This window comes from Mauremys reevesii, linkage group 3 (assembly GCF_016161935.1).
Source record: "Mauremys reevesii isolate NIE-2019 linkage group 3, ASM1616193v1, whole genome shotgun sequence".
NCBI classification, from domain to species: Eukaryota; Metazoa; Chordata; order Testudines; family Geoemydidae; genus Mauremys; species Mauremys reevesii.
Window position 1 is genome coordinate 55,655,340 of NC_052625.1, and position 24,634 is coordinate 55,679,973.

The 24,634-nt window shown below is 46.3% G+C and overlaps 1 protein-coding gene across 5 annotated transcripts in view; it reads left to right on the plus strand.

The window, feature by feature from the left end:
• The window catches only part of COQ8A (coenzyme Q8A), a 71,188-nt gene that overhangs the window by 22,944 nt on the left and 23,610 nt on the right, over window positions 1-24,634 (plus strand). For all 5 annotated transcript variants that reach the window (XM_039531221.1, XM_039531224.1, XM_039531222.1 and 2 more), the window contains exons 4-5: window positions 142-208; window positions 9,907-9,981. In XM_039531221.1, the coding sequence (XP_039387155.1) occupies window positions 142-208; window positions 9,907-9,981 (142 nt within the window). The remainder of the gene's footprint in view (window positions 1-141; window positions 209-9,906; window positions 9,982-24,634) is intronic.

Genomic DNA, 24,634 nt, shown 5'->3' on the forward strand with positions numbered 1-24,634 from the left:
TGTGGGATGTTGATTTCTAGCATGATGTAGGTCTTCAAGCATCAAATAGGTTTATGTTCTTATTTTCTTTGGTAGCATCAACCTCTCCTAGCTGAGTTTCACTGTGGATTTTTTCTTTTTTTGTTTCTTCCAATCATACAGCTAAGTGAACGGGCCCGAGAGCGGAAGGTGCCAGTCACACGGCTTGGGAGACTCGCTAACTTTGGAGGTGAGGTGAGGGGTGTGAGGGAGGGGGCTGGCACTTGTGCATGTATTTGTATTAGTCAATGGCCATGATAATACTCTGTTCCTTCACCTTTGTTTTTTGTTCAGTTACCTGTTATCCAATAAAAATGCCTCTGCTCCTGCAGACTTGCATCCTATTTTTTGAGGGAATTCTTCATGCTGTTGAAGTAACCAGAGGAAGTACTACAGTAGCTTGCTTTAGTTTGAACTGATCCATACTGTTCACTTGAGTAGTGGCCAGATGTTATGAAATGTATGATTCTGGTGAAGGGTGGGGAGCTTACCTGCAGAACAGACATGGATGATGGATTTAACTCATTAATAAACCATGTTCTAATTGGAAGATATGTAGGGCCTGATCCTACAAGCTCTCCTTGTGAAGAGTTCTCACTTAAATCAGTGGGATTTCTGATCATGAATGGCTTGCAGGATTGGGCTCATATTGAAAGAGTAGGTGCTTTTTAAGATAAACATCTTTATAGCTGGCACTTGCATAATACGTTGCATCTGGAGATTTCAAAGGGCATAACAAATGTTAATGAAACTGCACAGTATCCTCCCTGTGAGATAAGGGAAGTATTATACCCAGATTACAAATGGGAAAATGCTCATGGAAGTGCATGACTTTCAGTCCCCTATCATTAACTTGCAGCCTGGTTTTTTCCTTTTGTATAGATGTGATCATATTGTTTATAGGTAAATGCAGCATAATTACATTGTGAATTTTCTCTCAAGTAGTGTTTTTAGAGCCTCTCACACCTATCAGGACTTCACAAAATCGGCTTGAAACACACACACACAATCTAGACATCCCCAAATCATTAATACCATGTTCAGACCTGCCAGTGCACAGGAGTAGTCCCTTGGCCTACTTGTATTGGGGGGCGGGGGGGAAGAGTGTGTGTGTGTGTGAGATGCATGCTGGAAAAAGCTGGAAAGGAACAGTTCCTTCCAGTGTAGCTTTCCTTAGGATAAGCAACACTTAAATTACAGGATGCGGAACGCCTGCAGGGAATCTGAACTCTGCATTTCAGTGCAGGGTTCCTTACCCACCTCATTCTGCTCTGCTGCATAAAGAAGACAATGCATCATGATCCACTTCTTGGAGTAACAACAGCATCTCTTTTTTTTTAAAACAATTTTTTTTGAAGCTCTGAGAGCTTACAGGCCTCAGACCTGAAGCACTGACATTAGTGCTTCCTGCACCCTAACCCATGTTTTGAAGAAAGCATGTTGCATTACTGCTGGCTGTTCATATTTTCCATGTAACCAGATTTATCCTGGCTTCCTGCTGACAGCTACTTGACGTGAAATGGCAACTGTCCATGCTGTTTGTCTCTGGACTTTCAGTACTGTGGTATACAGCTCCAGGTCTCTGCATTCAAGACTGTGGCATGAGGAATGGCTGACTCATGCTTCAAGCTGGAAAGTTACCCTTAGTGGGTGGGGAGGAGAGAAGTGAAACTTCTTTAATATTATTTAAAAAAAAAAGGGCAGGGAAAACATTGTTTACGATCAGGGTCACTTGGAAAACATACCACTCCTCCATTCATCACTCTCCTTTCTGAGGTGCTAGAAATTGAGATCAAGAACAGCTGGGCTGTTGCTTTTAGCCTGTTCTTCCTGGTTTGCTTTTTTGGATCTTGGTGAAGGAACAGAGTGGGTTTTGTTCAGTTTCCCCACCACCATGGGTTCTTCCTTGATAGTGTCAGGAACTGATAAGCCTTTTCTGCAACAATAAGAAGTATGATCTTCTCTGTGATCTTGTTAGCTTCTAAGAGGTGGGTTAATTCTTGTTAGCTTCTAAGCAGCAGGTGGGTTGATTCAATAGGCAGTCTCTCCTTTGGTGGCTGGGTTGGCTAATGTTTGAAGGAGTCTTTCTCCTCTGAAGGAAGGAGGAGGTAACACAGAATCAGGGGAATGATGGATCATCTGGAGTAAGAGGGAAAGCTCTTTAATTAAGAGACCTGGGTCTTGGCTGGCTTGAGAGAGATAACTAACTTCGGAATACTTTAAGCAAGTGTGGGGTCTGTATGTGTGGACATTTGGCTCCATTTACAGTTAAGGGCAGCTTCTGTACATTATTTTCTCTAAGTTTAGAACTGTTTTTGGCCTGCACATGTACTTAATAATAAAAACAGTATACTGCAAATCCATACCTGGTAACTCCAGACAGTGGTTTTACTTCACTTGTTTTAATCTGAGGTGAATGCCCTCTTCTTCTTAAATCTTTACAATACATTTTAAAACTCAGGTGCTGTGTATACTGCCTGTGGGAGATTCCTTGAGCTGCTCTGCAACAGTAATCACAGTAACTTGAAAGCTCAGGGCCTGGTTATTGGAGGTGCTGAATGCTTGCCATTTCCATTGAAACTATGGGGAGCTGAAGAATGGTTCTGAATGGCTATTACTCTCCTTTGAGGAGAGGGCAGAAAAAGTCTTACATGGCCTTCATCACTAGTACTGGATACCCCGCAAGTCGTGTGGATGTCATTTCCTGCCTCACAGGAGACGTATTACTCCCATTTTTATATGCAGGGAGCTAAGGCACAGGGCACATTAAGTGACTTGTGCAAAGTTGCAGAGGAAGTCTGTGACTGAGATAGAAATTGAACTCTGCTCTGAGTCCTAGACCTGTCCAGTAAACTAGCTTTCCTCTCAAAGAAGGCAGAGTAAGCATGAAGCAAAGCAGATGGCCCACTTCAGAGCTCAGACTAGTAGATCTGCTGAAGAGTTCCTGTAGTTACATAGTGTTCTCTCCCCACATTTCCTTTCAGCGTGCACTCTCAATAGAAGATGTGCTGGAGACAAGAAGACTGCACCTAGGATAATCTAAAAGAGAGGTACCAGTTACACTGCCAGCGGTTGGGAAACGGCTGTAGAAAGGAGTCTAGGGGCTTGGATACACTGGCGCTTTACAGCGCTGCAACTTTTTTGCTCAGGGGTGTGAAACCCCCCCCCCCCCCCAAGCGCAGCAAGTTACAGCGCTGCAAAGCGCCAGTGTAAACACTGTGCTCCCAGTGCTGTAAGCTAATCCCCATGGGGAGGTGGAGTATGTGCAGCCCTGGGAGAGCTCTCCCAGCGCTGGTGCTGCGACCACACTCACACTTCAAAGCGCTGCCGTGGGAGCGCTCTCGCGGCTGCGCTATGCAGCTCTAAGTGTAGCCATACCCTGAGATATGTTACAGAACAGAGGCAGGGCAAGAGAGACAAAATGTTGAACAGTGAAGGGGAACCCCTAGGGTGACCATACCTCACAGGTTAATGGGAATTAACAGCACATCCTCTTCCAGCTGCCTTATTGGCGCCCTCATGCTGCAATGGGAATGCTTGAGGTTTCAGTAATGGAGGGTGTTAAGTGTGTGGTCTGTTGCTGGGAACTTGCCTGGAATCACAGTCTTCCTGGAAGCAGAGGTGTAGACTGCCTTGAAGCTTGAGGAATCTTTCCTGCAGTGTGTGCATAGAACACTATGAACTAATTGGAATTTAATGCTGACTAGAAGTAAATTCCTTCCCTGAACTTCGGTCTCTCCTTGCATGTATTATACATGCTTGGTTCTGCTGAGCTTAGTGTTTTATTGAGGCTATTAAATGCTAGAAACTTCCAGTGGAGTCATTCTAGCTGTAATTGGTTTCTGAGCAACTCACCAAAAAGAACAGGTGCTGTTCTTTTATCATATTAAAATATTTTCAGGACTGATGATTACTTTGTTTACATTTTTGAGGGGTGAGTTTAGTGCTCAGGAAACTATGGAATCGATGCCAGTGGCTAGATTTGTGCTGTGCAAAGCTGTCGCACGCAGATGGTCAATCTGTCCTGCACTTCAGCACACTGTATAATGCTTGCCGTGTACAACGTGACCATACCCAGAGCACATGCTGCTAGAGGGGGAAATACCTTTCACCTTCAGAGCTTGGCAAGCTGTGCAGAGCGGTAGCAAACTGTTTCGCATCCATCGGCTTTGTTATGTCAGTTGCTCAGTGAGCACATTCCTTTTGAACGGACCTGCTTTCAGGGTGGCTCATGTTTTCATTTCAGTTTGTAGGGTAATGGGAACTACCAGGCACCTGGCAAATGTCTAAAACAATACACTGGTGGAAAAGAAAGCTGTAGGCTATAGCCTTGAAATTACTCATATGCCTGGGTAAAACATAGTTGACAGTTACACTTTATATTATGACACCAGCAGACTTCCCCTGCCCCCTCCAGGGATGCTGAGCAGCTTCATCTCCTGTTGACTTCTCTGGGAGTTCTGGATGCTCAGCACCTCTGAAAATCAGCCTGGAAGCTTATGGATTTTGTTATAGAAGGCTCCCAACTATTCAGAGGTAAACAGGTAGTGTAGGCCTAAAACCACAGCCTTTGGGATGGGTGGGTATGTAGAAGAAGTTTGGAAAAACAAATATTAATGGATTTTTCTTGAAATTCGTGTCTTGTTGGGTCTAATCAATCCTTAGCAGTATTTGTAGGCTTGGCAGGATTCAATTTTTATTTAAGATTTTTTATTTTTTTAATATTTACAGTTGCTGGAAATTAAGTGGGGTGTAGGATTGGGGGTTGCGGTTAAGGTTAGGGCAGTGTTGATAGCGGGGCTGCAGGCTGCTCCTGGGGCTCCCTGCATGGTTGAGGGGCCCAAGACACCTGGGGTGCAAGATGCAGGTCTGGGCATGGCAAAGCAGAGACCCCCAGCCAGGGATGCAAGGAGGAGCATGAGAGCCATCCCTGGATGCTGCTGAACAGTTCCTGCTAAGGGATGGCTCCCACGCTCCTGGCTGCTGAGTGAGTGAGCAGGCCCTTCATGGTGGAGCTGCAGAGGGCTCTCTGTATTTGGCTGGTGACATCAGATCCCTGCAGGCACAAGGGATAGGCAAAGTGGGGAAGGGCAGCCTACGCTCTTGGCATTGCAGAGCAGAATCCTAGGGCCATGAGGAGGAGGAGGAGGAGGACATAGCCATTCAGCACCAAGGTGGCCTCCCCTGCAGCGGGTGCTTTTTGTCCTCAGTGTCCTGGCTGGGGTCTCTGGTCTGCTGGGCCAGGACCATAGCCGTGCACCTGCAGGGATCCAGTGTCACTGGCCTTGCAGAAGCTCACAGAGCCCTTTGCTGTCCAGTTGTCACAGGAATGAGGGAGTGTGCCATGACAGCCAGGACACTCTGCACTGCAGCAAGGCCAGTGACACCTGATCCCTTCAGGAGCAAGGAGGGGAGGCTGCACTCCCACCAACTGTTACTGATCAATATCTTTTTGTCGATTTCCGTCTTGTCAGCTGAGCTAGATGTTAGCCCCACATCTATCTATTTAGATCAAATCCTGCCAAGCCTAAATATTTGCAATATTTGCTTGGTCACCTTCCCCTTAACCCTTCTTGTGAACTATCTCTTTATTGTGTGAGCTGAGAAATACCCTAAAGAGCCCATAAACAATGAATGCTAAATGAGTTTAGTGGAAAAGGAAATGTAGTGTTTTTAAAATAAAGTTCAAACTAGTCCCTAGTATAATTCTGTTGCAGTCAATCGAGTTACACACCAGCGATGAATTAGGCCTATGCTCTTAATTTTTTAATTTTGCAACTTTACAGTAAATAACACAGGAAGGGGAATAGAGAGAGACCTGACTGTGAAAACTCAAAGATTAAAAAAAAAAGTGCTCTGTGTAAGCCTTAAGGACCAGTGAAATGCACCAATTCTTGAGGAGGGGACTGCCTGATGTGTTCTTCTTGGGAATAAAAGCCTTCAAGTTATTTAAAATATTTTTACTAGCTTGTTGTCTGGCTTGTTTGCTTTTTCTTGATGAATGGAGTGGGTTTGCAGTACAGTCAGTTACTGTCTTTGCAGACTTTGTTGCTGTATAGCAACAATCAAAGCAGCAGGATCCCACCCACCCCAAGGGCACTTTCTTCCCTCCCCCGCTGTGTTTAGACCAGTTTTGTATATTGTCTTATTCCCTGTTACAGTTCCAAATAGTTCATTTTATCAGCAGACCTGCTGTGGGGTTGTTGCACTGAATGTCAGTATAATGCTCACAGGACAATAACTCAGATTCAGACCACCACAGTGATGCTGATAGCCTTTAAGTCTTTAGGGGCTGGAGTATAAAAACAGCCAAGGCTTAAGCTTGCCTAAGCCTAGTGTTTTGTTTTTTTTTTCTTCTCCTGTTTCAAGCAGTTGTTGGCTGACACTTGTTACTTGTTTTCTGCTAGAAAATCCCACGGAATTTTCCAATTTAAGAAGTGCTACTTTTAACAAACTCCTTTTTAATCCCTTGCTCTATACAGTGTAAATCCTTGCAGCCTCTTCACAGGGTGAATTGTTGCGTTGTAGTTTTAAAATTTGGATTAGAAACTCTTTTTAGGCTGAGGGCTGAAGAGCACTAGGCCAGATTCTGATCTCAGTTGTAATATTGTAAAGCAAAAATTCTTCTAAGTGTGCTAGATTTGCTCCTGATTAACACTGGTAACTGAGATAGAATCTGGTCCCTAGTCTTTCATTTGAGTGGGACACTGTAGAGACCGATTAGACTAGAGCCAAACTAGTTCAGAATTGCAGTAACAATAAAACAGAGCTCTGAACGGGAGTGTTACCAACGGATCTGGTGCTGAATGAGCTATATCTTGGAGCTTGATATCAGCACTCATTCACAACCTAGAAAATTGCCTTTCGGTGAGGACTCTCTGCTCTCTTTAAATGTTCCTGTCTGATTCTTTTTGCTTGCTACTGTTAGTTCTGTAATATAGTGCTTGCTATTGTATGTGTGTCACCTAGAGATGGAGGAATTTTTCTAGGAAGGGTTTTATAATCAGAAAATGCTGATTCATCAAGAAAGTTTTTCAGGTCCACATTGGGAAGGAGGCCATAGCCAAGGAGCCAATAGCTCCTTCCTCTCTTGGACCTCAGAAACCTTCCCAATGAATAGGCATTTTCTGATTTAAAAAAAACCTTTCCTAGAAAAATTCCTCCATCTGTAGCTGGGAGACTCAGGTTTGAGTGTATGCTCTGTCTGATTCAGAGGTGTCTTTTGTTTGTGGTTTCTCTTGTGGAAAAACTTTGAAAGGTCTCCCATCTTGTTCCAGTATGGAATGAAAACAAATTCTGAAACCACCATTTTTCATGAAATAGAATTCTTGTTTTCTGCCCATCGCTAGCGCCTGCACTCTACTGGATGGAGTCTGACATGTTTGAGTGTCTTCATGTCCTTCAGTGGCTCTAACCCAGTGTTCCCTCTAATTTTTCCCATGCATGTGCGGAATGAATTTTATGTGCACCAATATGGAGGTAATGTGTGACACATCACCTCCATATTGGTGCACATAATAAAATTCCTGTGGCTGGGGTGGGTCCAAGGAGTCTGGAGTGTGGGAGGGGGCTCAGTGCTCTGGGCTGGGGGTGCTCTTGGGTGGGGCTGGGGATGAGGAGTTTGGGGTTCAGGAGGGTGCTCCAGGGCTACAGCTGGGAGAGAGGACTCCCACCAGCTCTCCCTGGAGCAGCACCTGGGCTGCGGGGGAGAGGTGCCTCTCCCTGCTGTGGCCGCTCCGGGTCTGGCTCCCGCCTCTTCCCTGGCTGTGGCAGGTCTGGGCCAGGGCTGGGTTGGGGGAGAGGGGGTGGAAGGGGTGCCCCTCCCCCAGCTGTGGCAGGTCCCAGCCAGGCGGGTTCCCTGAGCCCCTGCGCGGCCGCACAGCTTACAGGGAACTTAGGCTCTAACCTTTATTGTCAGGTTGTACCCGGTAAGGTATATGTTTGGTTGTGGGAGCAAAACAGCCTTGGTTATTCCCTGCTATCAACTGCTGAGGCTATATGGCTACACAATTATTCAGCATGAGCAAGGTTATTGGTCCAGTAACTAATTATCTGAGAGGTTTATTACTGTTGATAGCTTCAAAATCCTTACCTTTTAAAAAACATGTTGAGATCCTCTAAAAGATGCTATTAAGAGTTTTATTATTTAACTTGTATGCTTCATATATTGTCAAATCTCAATACAAGAGGTTGAAAGTTCAGTTTGAAAGTGAACTGCCTTATCAGAATAAAATATGTAAACAGAAATGAAATCAGTCAAAGAAAAATAGTCACTGCTGGTTAATGTTTAATAATAAGCCACTGTAACATCACTGGAGCTGCTTGTGGCAATGCCTAACCTTGCACTGGGTATTTAGGTTGTGGAGAAATTAATGTCTGAGATAAAGGTGGAGCTATGTTCTGAGTGGAGAGTACATATGCTATCAGTTAAAATCTTACAGGGATTTAGAATTAATTGGGAGGAAGGAGAGAGACCCATTATGCCAAGAGTGTCAGCTGGTTTGGGCCACGCTTGTTAAACTGGCACCAAAGAACTATTCTTGTTTTTGATACACAAGTACCTCCCATCTCCAAGCACAACCATATTAGTTGTCTTGTGTGTCTGTATATATGTTGCCAGGCTGTTTTGTATCAGTGCACTATGGGATGCTATCCCAGGGTGCTCAGCAGGGGCTACAGTCCTTGGAGGACATGCATATGGAACATATGCTAGCAGTATGTGGGGCAGTGCATTCTGGGATATCCTGATTTGCAGAGCTGAGATGTAGGGCTGGCTGGCTTGGTTACTTTAATACCACTGGGGTCCTGACTTAACCAGGAAATTAAATGTTACAGCCTGAAAGAATGAAGGAAGGAAGCCAGCCTATACCCCTAGCAAAGGTAGTGCGTGGTTATCACCGTAGCTCTTGGATTCCCACTCAGCTTTTATGGGGGGAGCACTGATTTAAGTGCTGCACAAGCTGAGGAGACAGTTACATTGCAGGTGGCATTCATCGACTCCAAGGCCCAGAAGGGACCGCTCTAATCATCTCAGCCTGACTTCCTACATCAGTGGTTTTCAAACTTTTTCTGGTGACCCAGATGAAGAAAATTGTTGATGTCTGTGGCGGTTCGACCCAGAGCCTTACATTCATTTCATGACCCAGTACTGGGTTGCAACCTGCAGTTTGAAAATCACTGTCCTATATAACATAGGCCAGACCTTGTTGTTAAACCATGTTGATGGCTTGGGCACAATTGGCATTTAGACCCAACAGTGTTGCTAGCTGCTTATGAGTATGATTAGTGGTTTTATTGTGTAGATTTGGCTTAAGCCTCTGCCTCTACTATTGAAACTTCTCTAGCAACCTCTGCGTCTGAACATGTTTGCAATTTCCTTGACAAGTGTGAACGGGAGGATTTTTCTTTCCTGAGAACTATGCTATCAAAAGCAGTATTGTAACCTACCTTCCCAAATAGACTTCTTCCAGGGTGACTTTTTAAAGCTTTGCTACAACTGGAGCGTGGAACCCTACTGCTTCACTCTTTTGCAGCATGCTTGTGAGCTGAGTATTTTAGAACTTTTTCGTCAATAATAATATAGCCTTGACATGCCAGAGTGAATTAAGGATCTAGGAGAAGGGTGGGTTAGTGTTGAATTGTTAGCTTATACTATCATAAAAGCCAGACTCTTCTAATCAAGTTACTTTGTACATTTATAAATGCTAAAATCTTGTCTCCCCTATTTGTAGGAAAAGCTGATATTTCTGCAGTCCATGCAGTCAGGGCTGATTTCAAAAGAGCTGCCTCTCAGTATCCTCTGAATGTATCAAATGGCTTAAGCATACACAGATGGCATGTTTGTGCTCATTCACCACTGACTTGTTTGTTTTTCCTCTTGTTTTAAAGGACTAGCTGTTGGTCTTGGCATTGGGGCCTTGGCAGAAGTTGCAAAGAAGAGCCTTAGACATGAAGAACGCAATGGTGAGCTCTCTGGTGTGCTTGTTTTGAACAGAAAACCTAATTGCTTTCTCTTTTAGGCATTCTCTATTGTGTAGAAGAATAAAATCCTGTGAGGTCTCCAAAGGTTGTGATTGTGATGCAGTATGTTAGGAGTGGAGTGGTTTTTTCACCAAGTTTCTTTTGGTTGAGTTAATTTCTTTTTAACCTCATAAGGCTTGTCTAAATACAGTTGTACTGCTTTACCAACTTACCTTGTATGGACCCAGCTCTATGGGTGTAAAGGTGCTTCAACTGATATAGCTCATTCCATAAGGAAAGGGGAGTAAGCTCTACTGGTCTAACTATTCAGGTCTTAAAAAAAACAAAAACAAACCCCACACCCCTGACTGAAATACTTGTACCAGTACAAAAACTGAGAGTAGATCAGGCCTTAATATCTGAAACCTTGTGGTGTTAGTGGTTGAAGTAATAAAGACTTGCTTGACCTTCAGCAATATTCTACCTATTTGATACTCAGGTGATGACTGCTATAAAAAACCCATTGGGAAAATAATTTATTCAGACACTAAATTGGCATTTCACTTCTTTCAGTATCTTTCTCTTGACTATTCTGTAGACACGCACAAAGAAAAGGCTATGTGCCATACAAGCAGGTTTACACCAGACTTTGCGTTTGTCTTCCTTGTCTCATCCCCCAATTTAAGAAAAGGGATGCTGTGTCTGGGTATGTCTCATTTGCCCACTGGCATTGGTCTGAATTAACATGTTTACTGCTTTTCTGCACCTATATTCTAGTTGGGAGAGTTCCAACCCCACATAATGGTAGGGAGCAGCTAGTGCAATCATTTGTACTGAGGCGTGGAAGATAGATATGAACATGATCTTTTTTCCTACTCTGGAAAAAAGCAGCTTACTTGGGGTTTGTGGCTGGGTAGATGTTCTTGTTCTGATTCCTATCCACAAAAGCTTGGATCAGATGCAGGATCACGTTCCATGAAGTTCCTGCCTGCCACCCAATATCCCTGCTGTTATATTTGACTTGACACAACAGGGGTCTTGGTACCATGCAGGTTAACAGAGAGTTGATGGTGTAGCCAGTGTTGGAGCTGAGCATCTTTGACTCTTGCCCTTTGGTTCTGGCCACCATCCTTGAAATCCTGGCTTTTGTAAACGGAGGCTCAGTATTCCTAAAAGGGAATGGGAGTCTGCTTAGATATAGAATGCCGACGAAGTTGTGGCGGGCACTTCTGTCTCTGGGCCGCCCCCCCCCATAGATCTCTGTGTTCATCGGGACCTCCTGCGTAGGGTAGCATGCAACATGAACCTGCAGGCCAAGGAGATGGTGGAATCAGAGGACCTGGTGGTGGACGTTTTGGCCCCCAGAAGATCCGTCGAGGGTGGCCCTGCCCCTCATCAAGACCATCCAGACCAATGCCAAAACCATCTGGCAGACCCCAGCCTCCATTCCCCCTATGGTCGAGGGGTTTGAACATAAATACTTTGTCCCCTCACAGGGGTACGACTATTTGTTCATGCACCTGCAGCCATACTCGCTGGTGGTTGCGGCTGTGAATGAGAGAGAGGGGCACGGGCAGCTGGCCCAAGCGCCCAAGTCGAAGGATGCCAAGCAGCTGGACTTGTTTGCCCGCAAGGTGCACTTCATGGGTGGACTCCAGCTCCGGATTTCCAATCAGTAGGCACTCCTGAGCCACTACAACTTTAACTCCTGGAACTCCATGCTGAAGTTCAAGGAGCTTGTGCCTCCTGAGTCCAGGGAGGAGTTTGGGGCCCTTGTTGACGAGGGCAAGATGGTGGCACGGACCTCTTTACAGGCCTCACTGGATGCTGCAGACTCAACTGCGTGTACCTTGTCCTCGGGGATTGCCATGAGGCACACCTCCTAGCTGCAAGCCTCTGGCCTGCACCTGGAGATTCAGCAGACACTGCAGGACCTGCCCTTTGAGGGGGAGGGCCTGTTCACAGAGCAGACTGACTCTAGGCTGTATAGCCTTAAGGACTCGAGGGCAACCATGAAGTCCCTGGGTATGCACACCCCAGCGGAAGCACTTCAAGCCCCAATAGCCGCAGCAGCGCTCCTACCCCCCTCGGCTACAGCAGGACTTTTACAGGTGGCAGGAGCGGAATGGCAGGAGGAAGCCCTCCAGCCCCCACATCTGGACAAGGCCAGGGCCCGACCAAGCCATAGTCGGGATCCAAACAGGCCTTTTGAAGGAATGCTTGAGGACAACATACCAGACTTATCTGCGGATCCTTCCCCGCCCTTTTTTAATCGTTTATCCCACTTTCACCGTGCATGGCCCCAAAATAACCTCGGACTGCTGGGTCCTTCGCATGGTAGAAGTGAGATACTCCTCCAATTCGTTGCTTCCCACCCCCCTTCCCATCCCTCTTCAGGGACCCTTCTCACGTGCAATTCAAGAGGTTCAGGTGCTCCACACCCTGGGGATGGCAGAGGAGGTCCCATCGGAACTAAGGGGCAAGGGGTTTTACTCCCGATATTTCCTAAGGCCAAAGGGGGCCTCTTGCCCATTCCGGACCTGCGCGGGCTCAACAAGTTCATGGTAAAGTTCTGCGTAGTCTCCCTGGGCACCATCATACCTTCCCTGAATCCTGGAGACGGTATGCCGCCCTCGACATAGAATCATAAAATATCACCGTCGGAAGGGACCTCAGGAGGTCATCTAGTCCAACCCCCTGCTCAAAGCAGGACCAGTTCCCAACTAAATCATCCCATGAAGGACGTGTACTTCCACATAGAGATTCGTCTGGTGCACAGGCGCTTCCTGCACTTTGTGGTCAACTGTGAACATTACCAGTTTACGGCCCTTCCATTCAGCCTTTCCAGCCCCTCGAGTGTTCACCAAGTGTATGTCGGTCGTGGCTGCCTTCCTCCATCGACGGCGGGTGCAGGTGTATCCCTACCTCGACTGGTTGCTTCGGGGCCGCACCAGAGAGCAGGTGCAATTCCATCTCCGCCTGGTCAGATATACGTTCCAGCGGCTGGGTCTCCTCCTCAATGTTGTGAAGTTGACCTGGAACCAACCCAGAGGATAGAGTTCATCGGGGCGGACCTGGACTCAGTTCAGGCGCGGGCCCTCCTACCGAACTCCCATTTCCAACCCATCGGGAGCATCATTCGAGGCCTTCAGCGATTCCCGACCTCGACAGCAAGGGGATGCTTGAGTCTCCTTGTCCACTTGACTTTGTGTACGTACATGACCCGGCACACCAGGCTCCGGCTCCAGCCACTACAAGCATGGCAAACCTTGGTCTACTGCTCTGGGTACGACAGCCTAAATTTGGTGGTCACTGTCCTGGAGTGGGTCCTCACCTCCCTCCGCTGGTGACTCGACCCCTGAGTGGTGTGCGAGGGAGTCCCCTTCCACAGCCCCCAGCCTTCCTTGTCCCTGGTCATGGATGCGTCAGCTATAGGGTGGGGCACACAGCTGGGGAACCTTCAGACTCGGGGCATGTGGTCTCAGTCCGAGCTATCCCTCCATATCAATGTCAGGGAGCTGATGGTGGTGCACCTTGCTTGCCAGGCCTTCCAGGTGCAACTGCGCAGTCATTGTGTGGCGGTTCTCACGCACAACACCGCAGCCATGTTCTACATCAGTAAGCAAGGGGGAGCCCGTTCCTCCCCTCTCTGCCAGGAAGCCATTCAGATGTGGGAATTCTGCATATCCCACTCCATTCATCTGGTTGCATCCTTTCTTTCCGGGCTCCAGAACGCACTGGCGGACCACCTCAGCAGGTATTTCCACTCGCACAAGTGGTCTCTCTGACTGGATGTTGTCCACCCCATCTTCCAAAGGTGGGGGTTTCCCCAGGTCAACCTGTTTGCCACCTGCAGCAACAGGAAGTGCCCAGTGTTCTGTTTCTTCCAGGGTCGCAGTCCAGGCTTCCTGCTTCCCTGGACGGGTCGCTTGCTCTACGCCTTTCCTCCATTCCCTCATGTGCACAAAGTCCTGCTCAAGATCCTCAGGAATGGGGTGAGGGTCATTCTGGTAGCTCCAGCGTGGCCTCGCCAGCATTGGTAAACCACGCTGTTAGAGCTGTTGGTGGACATTTCAGTCACATTGCCTCTCCTTCCTGACTTGATCACTCGGGACCATGGCTGCCTCTGTCATCCCGACCTGTGGTCCCTCCACCTCATGGCTTGGAAGCTGTATGGTTGAACCCCTTCTGTGTTCAGACCCAGTCAGGCAGGTCCTGCTGGACAGCAGGAAGCCCTCTACTAGAGCCACGTATCTGGTGAAGTAGAAACAGTTTTCGTGTTGGTGTGACCATTGCTGTGCATGCCCCCTCCAGGCACTGGTACCCCTCATTTTGGAGTACCTCTTGCATCTGAAACAGCAAGGCCTGGCGGTGTCCTCCGTGTGGGTTCACCTCGCTGCCATCTCGGCCTTCCACCCGGGTGCGTCTGGCTGCTCTGTCTTCGCTAACCCTATGGTTGATCACTTTCTCAAAGACGTGGACCGTCTCTATCCTCGGGTCCGGCAGCCTATCCCTACATGGGACCTTAACCTGGTCCTTTCGAGGTTTATGGGGGCCACCATTCGAACTGCTGGCCACATGCTCCCTCCTGTTTCTTTCCTGGAAGACAGCTTTCCTGGTCGCCATTACATTGGTGAGATGCATCTCTGAGCTGAAGGCCCTCACCTCGGAGCCGCCCTATACGGCCTTCCACAAAGATAAGGTACAACTCAGGCCGGGTGCGGCCTTTCTCCCCAAGGTGGTTTCGGCTTTTCACACTGGCCAGGACATTTTCTTGCCTGTCTTTTACCCAAAACCTCATGCTGGTCCCCGGGAACAGCGACTGCATTCCCTCGACGTCTGTAGAGCCCTAGCTTTCTACATTGAGCACACTAAGCCGTTCAGGAAATCAACCCAGCTCTTCATTGCGGTAGTGGACTGGATGAAGGGCCTCCCAGTCTTCTCTCAAAGAATTGCTTCCTGAATCACGTCCTGCATCCGCACTTGCTATGAGCTGGCAGGAGTGCCAACCCCAGTTCTTACCGCACAGTCCACTAGGGCCCAGGCCTCGTCAACAGCGTTCCTGGCCCAGGTACCGATCTAAGAGATCTGCAGGGTAGCGACTTGGTCTTTGGTGCATACCTTCGCTGCGCCACTCCAAGGGGCTCCACAGCTGACTCAACGGATGCTGCTAAGGGAAATCTTTCCGATGGCCATGCACGTGGCGTGCGCACACCTAATTGGAATGGATATAAGCAACACATCTCAAAGAACAACAGTTACAAAGGTGAGTAACCGTTTTTTAAGAGTTTACAATCTGGAAGACAAGATGCAGCAAGTGGGGCGCAATGAGTGGAAGAAACAGGGGAGAGGTTGAGGATTATAGTGATAGGAAATCATAGTTATGTAGCTTTCCACTGTAGCTAGTCCTATATGGATTCAGTTCAGTTAAATATTGGATATCCCTATTGACCAGGTGGTAGCTTTTGGTGGGCGTTGTGGCAATGGTGGATCTTGAGGGATTTGGAGGACAGGATAGTGGCATTATGGATTAGTTTGGGGAGGGTGCATTCTGTGCACCAAGGCACTTGTAGGAAGGGTAGATGGAGGCTGCTATTGCTGGCAGATAATTTGATCTAGGGAGGGGACAGGAAGAGTGATGCAATAAGAAACTGAGAGCAAATGAGTAGATGGGAACTAAGCTGTAAAGGTTCTTGAAGATGGCAAACAAGAAGCTTGTATTTGTGTGGTGCAGAGGGAGCCAGGGCAGAGATTGAAAGAAGCAATAACCTGGTCAGAACAGACCAGGATGAGGTTAGCAGTAATATTTTTGAACTGAGTGGGGCAAAGTGAGTGTGAGGAAGTCAGAGATAAGGTTTCAGTAAAAATTGGAAACGAGGACCAGGGTCCATGCTAGTGTTATGGGCAGTGAAGAGACGAGATATTTAAAGGTGTACCAGAGGAAGATCATGAGATTTAGAAATGGCCTCGGTGTGCACATCTGGAGAGAGGATGGTATCAAAGATTATTAGATCAGAACTCAGTGCCTCCCCACAGCCCTTCTGAAGGCTTGTTCATATGGATCCTCCATATGTTCTAAACAAGCATCCTGTAGTATGATACTGTCTCAGGGAGTTGAATCTCTTCATCCCCAACCTCAGCACTGTCTGCCTCTTAAAGTGGTAGAATTGGAAACTAAACATCTGATCACATGGGGCAGGGAGATGAGGGGAAGGCTTCCACAACCAGGTTTGATTTGTTTGTTCCTGTGCGGCACTGGCAGTTTCAATAAGGTAGACTTCTTATCAAGGGCAGTTGGCTTCAGGCTGTCACATGGAAACCACCCACATCCTAGCTGGATTCTGCATGGCTCTAGAAGGAATTATTTTGTACAGGGATCTACAAATTAATGCAGCAGCCTGATGGCCTCTAAGCAGTTAAACAACTTCATATTCCTTATCTGATTTTGTGGCATGTTTAAGGAGTTTAAAGAAGGTCAGAGATCCATGGTAACAAAACTCTTTGGACTTCTCTCCCAGTTCTTCCATTTTAATATTAAAAATATAAGAGAAATGTCATGTTCTTGTTTTGCCATAAATAGCTCTTCTGTTTGCCTTACCTTGGTGTCTGGCTAACCATCTGTCATTGAGGTGAAGGTTACAGAGTAAGTTAGATAAGGAAAATGCTTCTAACCATTGCAGGCTTTGTGCAGTGGGTCACCCCTGGGGTCATATCGTAAGCTCGCTCCCACAATATCTGATCCTTACCTGACCCAAAGGTGGATCGGATGCAGAGACTGTCAGAAAGGAGAGGTGGTGGGGGGAGATGAGGACAGGGTTTCCAGGCCCTTTTATTCTGGGTCCATTGTTTAAGTTCCCTTGCTCAGTCTAATTGAGATGCTTTGAAACTCCCCATGAGGATGGCTAGGATTGTCACTGTGTGAGGATAGATACCAATTCTACCATATGCATTGTTAGGAGACCGCTGATATTCTTCTATTGTAGTCTCTCCCTTTCTAAGCTTAATGAGACAACATGGAACTCCACTCTATTGCCTCCAAAGTTTTCGTAACCTCCCTCTCAAGCAGCCCATGAAGTTAGTCACAAGTAGAGTCCAGGTTCAGAGGATTGACTCCCTTGTCATTGTATTTTACTCTCATGTTGGAGGGGGAGGGCAAAAAAAAGTCATTTTTTTTGTTAGGCTGCTGCTTCTGCTTTTCCTTCCAGAGCCTGGCTGTTACTCAGGTTGAGAGGCAGTTTGCTTTCTCTGTGCAGTGAGGGGTTGTGAAATTGATAACATGCAGGTGCAGCGTGAGAGACTTCTGATTGCAGTGCACACAGAGCAATAGCAATTACTTGCATCTTGCACAACTGCAGCCATGATAAACATGGGATCATTTCAGACCCTGAATCTTTTCCAGCTAGGTCCTGATTCCAATGTTATTGATGATCATATGCTACATGGATGCCTTTTTTTGAAGTGTTCAGATAACCACAGTGATGGGGGGGTGAGAGGGCTTGTAAGCACAGACATAAGGAGTTTCTGCAGTAACATTTCCCCAGAACCACATCTAAGAAACCAAGACCAAATAGTTGCCCATGGAGCTGTGGCCATTTCTTGTGATGCATTCAGTTGTCTCTACTTTGGCTTTTAAACAGACTTGATCACTTCTTAAATCTCTTTCAGATATTGCCATTACTGGTTAGGAAGGGGAGGGTTTTTTTGCAAACCACATCCTCCTGAACCAAAGGGAGGAAACTGTAAACAGGTGGAATCCATCCTCAGGATGTGCAGTGTTTGTGCTAGCACCTGGAGGAATTCCACTGAAGCCAGGGCATGGCTAACTGCAGCTTAGTCTCCACAGAGACATCACTGATGTAAATTGCCTAGGACCTGCACGTTAATCAGCACGCACCCTAGCCATATCCCCTGTCTGGCAAGTGCCACTGATCTTTGGCTCCGTTATCGGGCAGCAAGCCATGAGGTAGAGCAGGTGTCATGAACTACTTTGTCTTTTGGCCTTGTACCAGCACATCACAGGCTGAATCAAGTACAAAGTGTACTAAATGCTTCACATAGCCTAGATGCTGGGGCATTCAGCGCCTAATGGTCTGGTTTGGGGGTGGGTGGGAAGAATGGGGGTGGAGCAGTGACTTTCATCACCGTTTCAGGTGGCTCAGTCTAGGCTTTGTCCATCATGACAAGATTCTCTTGTATCTGAGGGCTTGGCTACACTTACAAATTTGCAGCGCTGCAGCAGGGTGTGAAAACACACCCTCTCCAGCGCTGCAAATTGCGCCGCTGCAAAGCGCCAGTGTGGTCAAAGCCCCAGCGCTGGGAGCGCGGCTCCCAGCGCTGTCCGTTATTCCCCACAGGGAGGTGGAGTACGGACAGCGCTGGGAGAGCTCTCTCCCAGCGCTGGCGCTTTGACTACACTTAGCGCTTCAAAGCGCTGCCGCGGCAGCGCTTTGAAGTGTAAGTGTAGCCAAAGCCTGAGACTCTTGGCAACTCCTTCTTTCTGGAAAACCAGCACAAGCTTCTGAAGCTTGTATGAATTGGTGTGGAGGGAAATGTATCTCTTATAGCAGGAGAGGCTGCATATAGACGCATCAATATGGCACACCATGCTGTGCTGTTACAAAGGCCTGGATTTCTCCTCCACTCCAGTACTACTGAATGCATCTGCTATGCTATCAGTGTGTTGGGTACAGTGGGCAAACCTCTCACTACTATATTGTTCTTACTGTGATTGACTGTAGTGACATCAGTATGATGCTGTAAATGCTTCTTTCCCAGTGTAAATCCCTTTCTGTCCTGCTAGGAGGCACTTACTGCTCTGCCTGGCATACACAATATGTTCTGACCTCCTACTTAACCCACTCTCTGCTGGTTTCCTCTTAAGCATCTTAACTGGTAGAATAAGCACAGGAAATTAAGCCAAAGTGCTCCTACTTCAGAGGCTTTTATTTGAAGTGCATATTTAAATCTGTGAGGGCTGTGTTTTTTGTTTTTTGTTTTTTTCATTTTAATATCCCTCAATATTGCTATGCTGGTTGGACCTACGAGGATGATGAGTGTTGAGATTGAATCCCTGTCTAGTCAGCTGATGCTACAGTGTGATGATGGGCCAATCTCTTGGAGACAGAGTGGACAGGCTATAGCAAATTTCCCGATAGTATGGTGTTCACTTTCCATCTGTGGTCATCTGTAAATCTCTCATTGCATCCTCTCCTGCTTTCCTTTCTATATGAAGTTTTTTTAAAAAGCAAACAAAAAACACGACAAATCAAAAACCAAAGCCTCATGCAAAGTCCTGAGAGTCCATGCTCTGTGGAAGCAACATCTGTCTTCCAAGGGTTAGTTTTTGGTTGCTCTGACCTACATTGCACACCGGCACTATCTGGAATATATGTGAACAAACTTGGCTTGGCTTGCAGAATCCATGAAGGCTTTTGCTTGCAGCACTCAACACCTTGTCTGTCAAGTTGCTGTTATCTGCTGTGAGATGGAGACTATCTCCAGCTTTAACTGAGGAGGGATTGCACTGCTGTTTGTTTATATTTTTCTCCTTGCCAGGTACCTGCTAGCTGGGCACTTTCCAAAGTGAAAACATAAACACTGCAGAATTATGAAACTTGCTGGAGATAATGAGCTTTGAACCTGTTCCTTAAAATGAGATGGGGAAGGGATTTTTTTAAAGAGAAATTGATACATTTCTGCAGTATGAAGAAACTGCACTTGAGATTTTTTTTTACAAAACTCTGCTTGGATTACTTGTAAATTCTAAATGGACTGTCCATAGCCTGCTCTGTAGTTCGAGCCAAGTACTGATAGTTGTGAGGGTGTCTTAAGCAGGCCTTGATGGAAAATGCAGTGATAGAATAAGGTGGCGATACTTAGTGATTAGGGCATTTGGACCAGGCATCCGAAGATCTGGGTTTTACTCTTGGCTCTTCCATAGATCTGCTGTGTGACTTTCAGGAAGTCCTTTCACCTTTCACAGTGCACAGTGAAATGGGACCTCAGTCCTGGTTGTGACTCTAGGCACAACTATATAATATAAATGATCAGAAAAGTGACTCTAAAATGTCTCCATACCTGTTTTCTTGGATTCCAGGTCAGATGCCAGTACTGCTTGGGCTAAAGATCTTGCCACCCACCAGTCTGTTTCCCTTTTTTATGTTCATATCTGGTTATGTTCCCACCACTAGTAACCCTGTCCATTTACTTCATGTGTTTGGGTCACACATGATCTCTGCCCCCATTCTGATAGGTTGAGAACCACTGTACTAAATCAATTTGCCATTGTGGGCCTCATCCAGTACTACTTTTATGGCCCAGAGGATATCCCATAGGCTGCAACTCTGTGCTGATTGGGATGCAAGTGGCCTGCAGTCCGCAAGTTGAGAATATGGATTTAGGAGCTGTGCTAACCTCTTTAGCTGAGCTGTACTCTCTATTTTTTCACACCCTTCTCTGTTCTTGGTTTCTTAGCCCTTCTTCCCTGTTCCATCTCTCACATATTCCTCAATCCCTTTCTTTCTGTGTGTGTGTGTGTGTGTGTGTGTGTGTGTGTGTGTGTGTTGTAGGTTAGGATGTGTAGGGCCTGGGAACTCAGCAAAGGAGTCACTTTTCCCCTCAAACTGTGAACGTGCGCTGACAAATGCACTATCTGCCTCCTGATGCCCATACTGATGCTCTCCACTGCTGAAACGCTAGTTATAGCAGTAGACAGTGAGGGACTCCAGGCTTTAATGCTGCAATCCTTTTAACTTTAAGGGAACCACTTTATAAATAAAATCTTGGCTCTTCTAAAAATGGAATAACGTTATTTCCAGTATGGAGCGTGGATGAGTTTCACTGTCTTTGTCAAGATAGCAAATTAAAAATAGCCCCTTGGGTCACCACTGACCTTCGCAGCAGTCTCACTATCGCTGCACAGTGTGTGTATTATTTAGAATGTGTATTTAAAGCACAAGGCTGACATAGGTGTTGGAACAAAGTTTTCAGGAATAAAAAAAAATGAAACCCCACCTCCAGACAAATACCCTCTATTGCTGGCAAAGGAGACCTTATCTTCAAGGTCAATTTTAACTTTATTAATGGCTTAATATTACAATGGTGCCTTCATTGTACTAGGTGTTGGGCAAACAAAGAGCCTGTTGTGGCTCTCTGCCTAAAAGGCTAGCAATCAGCTTTTCTCAGGTAGAGTCAGTGGTGAGCTGAATTTTGTCTCTAGAAATGCCGCCCTCCTTAAAATGAAGGGAATGATAGCATAGCTAAGTTCTAGGCTGTGTCCCCATGTCCCAAAGCTGATGCAAAGCAGACAGTCCTCAAAAACAACAACCCCAAAACATTCTGTGCAGTGACTTGCTCTGGGGGAACAGTTTGATTTTAAAAGTGGATAACAATTTAATTATAAGGAAAAAATCAGCAGAGATTGTTTGGGGTGCGTCAAGACTGAGAGCAGTTATGCAGCTGAGACCAACTTAAATTTGGAGGAGGCTGGGCCAATTCTGGTGTTGGAATGGTGGTTTTAGAATTCTTGAAAGTGCTCTCATGGCTTGCGTAGAGAAAAGCTTAGCAGTCAACTTCTGGAGGAGTTGTGTGGTCTAGTGGTTGGAGTACAAGGCTGGGAGTGTGGACCTCGGACTCCATGTTGTCTTCCTGTCTCTGCCCCAGAGTTTCCTCTGCATTTTCCCATCTATGAAACAAGGGTGAAGATGCTCACAATCTTTGACATGCTTTGAGATCTAGAGATGAAAAGCTGTGTATAAGAGTAAAGGATTATTTCTGTCATTGAGAAGAGCTAACTACCTCTACCATTTTGCTTATGTATGAACTGAACTGGCTTGAGGGGTGTATTCCATGAAATTTATTCAATCATCCCTTTAAGTCTATTTTTTTTCCTTTTGTTGTGTCAATGATTCCCTTTCACCTACTGTTCACATAAACGATCTCCCTTTTTCAAGTCACCTTCTGGGCTGTGTCCATTTTTAGCACAGTGCATAAACAGGCAACACTTCATTGCTAATGACAAGGCTGACTTGTGTTCAGGTTAGTGTTTGTGTGGTTTTTTTTGTTGGGGAAAAACATGCCAGGAGGAAATGGAGTGTTATTGTTGGGGATTTTTCTTTCCCTGATAAGGTTGTTTTTAAGCTACTAGGGTTTATTAGCTTCTTGGAACCACCTTAATCATTAACTGTTTTCTTAGCTTGCTGTATGCAGAAGGGGTGTGTGTGTGTGTATGATAGGAAACGGTGAGATTCAAACAGACACAGGGATGATTCAGTTTTCATGGCTCAATTGTATTTTGAGCCATTTGTGTGCTGGATTATTTACCTTCCTACCCTCATGGCTGATGATTTAGAAGAGCTTTCTGGCAGGGACAGTCAAAAGCCAGTGATCTTTGGGAGGTGAAGGGAAGGGGGAGATATTTCAAATTTGTTTGAAAGCAGATTTTAAAAAACTTCAAAACTAATCTAAATCCTATTGGATTGGGCAGGTCCAGAAGACCCTGCTGCCTTTCAGAAGAGACTCCTTGAAACCAGGATCCCTAGCAATGTTCGCTTCTAACTCTTCCTGTGCATGCGACAAATGACTGCATGAGCCCCAATTTAAACCTGAGCCTGGTTTCTGCCCCTCCCCCACTCTATTCTCTTTCCTGTTCAATCTGCTCCTCTAGTCGCTCCTCTTTCATTCCATGTCCTCCACGCATGCACCCTCCCACACTCTTACTCTGTCGGGGCAGGGGGCTGAAGAAGTCCTCGCCTCCTCAGGTGGCAACAGCAGAAACAGCCAATGGAAGTGGGAGCTGCAGAGTCCAGAAGAGGGCAGTGCCAGGCACCTTCAATGAGCATGTTGCCTGCCAACATTATGCATGGCGTAAGGGGAATTCTGATCCTGACCACTTGTACCTTTGTCTTCAGAAGCCACTCTTTGTGGGCCTTAGGCATGTTGACCAGGGCTATGTGAAGGAAAGTAGCTGACTCTGATTGTGCAAGTGCCTGTGCATTTGGATAGCAGGTGCAGGTTTGTGACCCAGTTCTAGCTTCTTTTAAACTGGACACTCCAGTGAAAAAGTTCATACCAAACCACATTAACTCAGTAGAGTTCATTATGGAACAGCCAAACGTGTATGGATCTCACCTCTCCTCCAGCCAGCCTAGGTTCCCTCCTCCATCTAGTTACCTTTGCTCAGCACTGGGGGAGAAGCCTATCACCTGCTCTCATTACATAGTACCCTGAGTACATTTTACTCCATTTTGGCTTCAGCAGCTGGTAAGTCTGTTTTCTCCCTCTTCTCTCCCACCAGTGTCCTCATGTAATCCCTTCCTGTCCAAAATTGGTGTGGTGGTGTGTTCACATTCCATGTGCAGTCAGTGTTGTCTAAACAAACAACTCATCCCCAGGGAGAAGAGGCAGTGATATGCACAGAGCTTTTTAGCTCTGTGCACAGCCCTACGTTACAAACTTGACTTGCAGTACTTCACTATAACATACCTGCCTGTGGCTTGGGTGTAGGAGATTTGAGTGGTAGGTTACCCTTTGATCCTTGTTGGCACAGTCCATCACACTGATAGGTGGCAGTGCTCTCAGGGAAGTAGACAAGTTTGGCTGGCTGGAGCCATTGCTGACCCTGTGTTCCCAGTCTTGATGTCTTAGACAGAGCTGCTCCTTCTTAGCATCTTTTGGCCTCTGGAAGGAAACTTGGGGATTGTGACTTGAGCCTTTAAGCCACTATCTCCCCCTCCTTCTCCTCCCCCACCCTTTAAAGGAGGCGTGTTCTTATGGTTTGTAGCAACTAGTTGTAACGAACTGAAGGCTTGTCACAGGTGCCTGTAGGAACCAGCAGTTGAGCCTGTCCAGTAGCAGGTTTTGCCTGCACTGTGGGGGAAGTGAATCATGTTGACATTGGGCCTAATCCCACATGCTTTAATACTGGTGTAATTGTGAGAGTAAGACCAGCAGTATTTGGCTTATCTGTTGAGGAATGGGTCTTAAATTCAGACAGAACAGTGAGGTCTTAACCAGCTTGAGCTGTTGCTCTGTTTAAAAAGCACAGTAGAAGTGACAGAAATTAAAACTTGAGTCCCCAGTTAGGAGATGGCTAAGCTGGCCCCCACAAGTAAATGGGTAAAGGAACTGGCACCATAGTGGCAGGAAGACATTCCTCTTCCTACATCATTCTGTTGTCCAGCAGCCCAAGAATGGAGGAATACATCTCCAGTAGAATTAAAATGCATGTTGTAGAGTGAATCAAATGAATTCAAGAATTTTGGAGTCTTAAAATAAAAAGCAGCTTGGGTTGAAAAGTAGGTGGAACTGAAACATCCTGCATAGTCACAAATACCTGGAATGATAGCAGGCAGCTGACTAAGGAATCCTTTGCAGTGAACATCACTGAGTGAGTGACCACAATAACAGCATCTTAACCAAACCCCACAGAGATGCAGTTTTTCTTAGCTGAAAAGAAGTTAAAGCTGCAAGCATGTACATATTGTCATCCCTTGCAAATTACTTGATCATATAGGGTGGGGACAGACCTTGTTCTACTGTTGTATCTGATGCATAATTGGATCAGTTTGCACAGGCATTTTGTTCTAACCTGGTCTAGATCCCAAATGAAGAGAAAAGGTTGACAGTCTCTGCTGTTCACTAGTCCTAGTGGATGCCA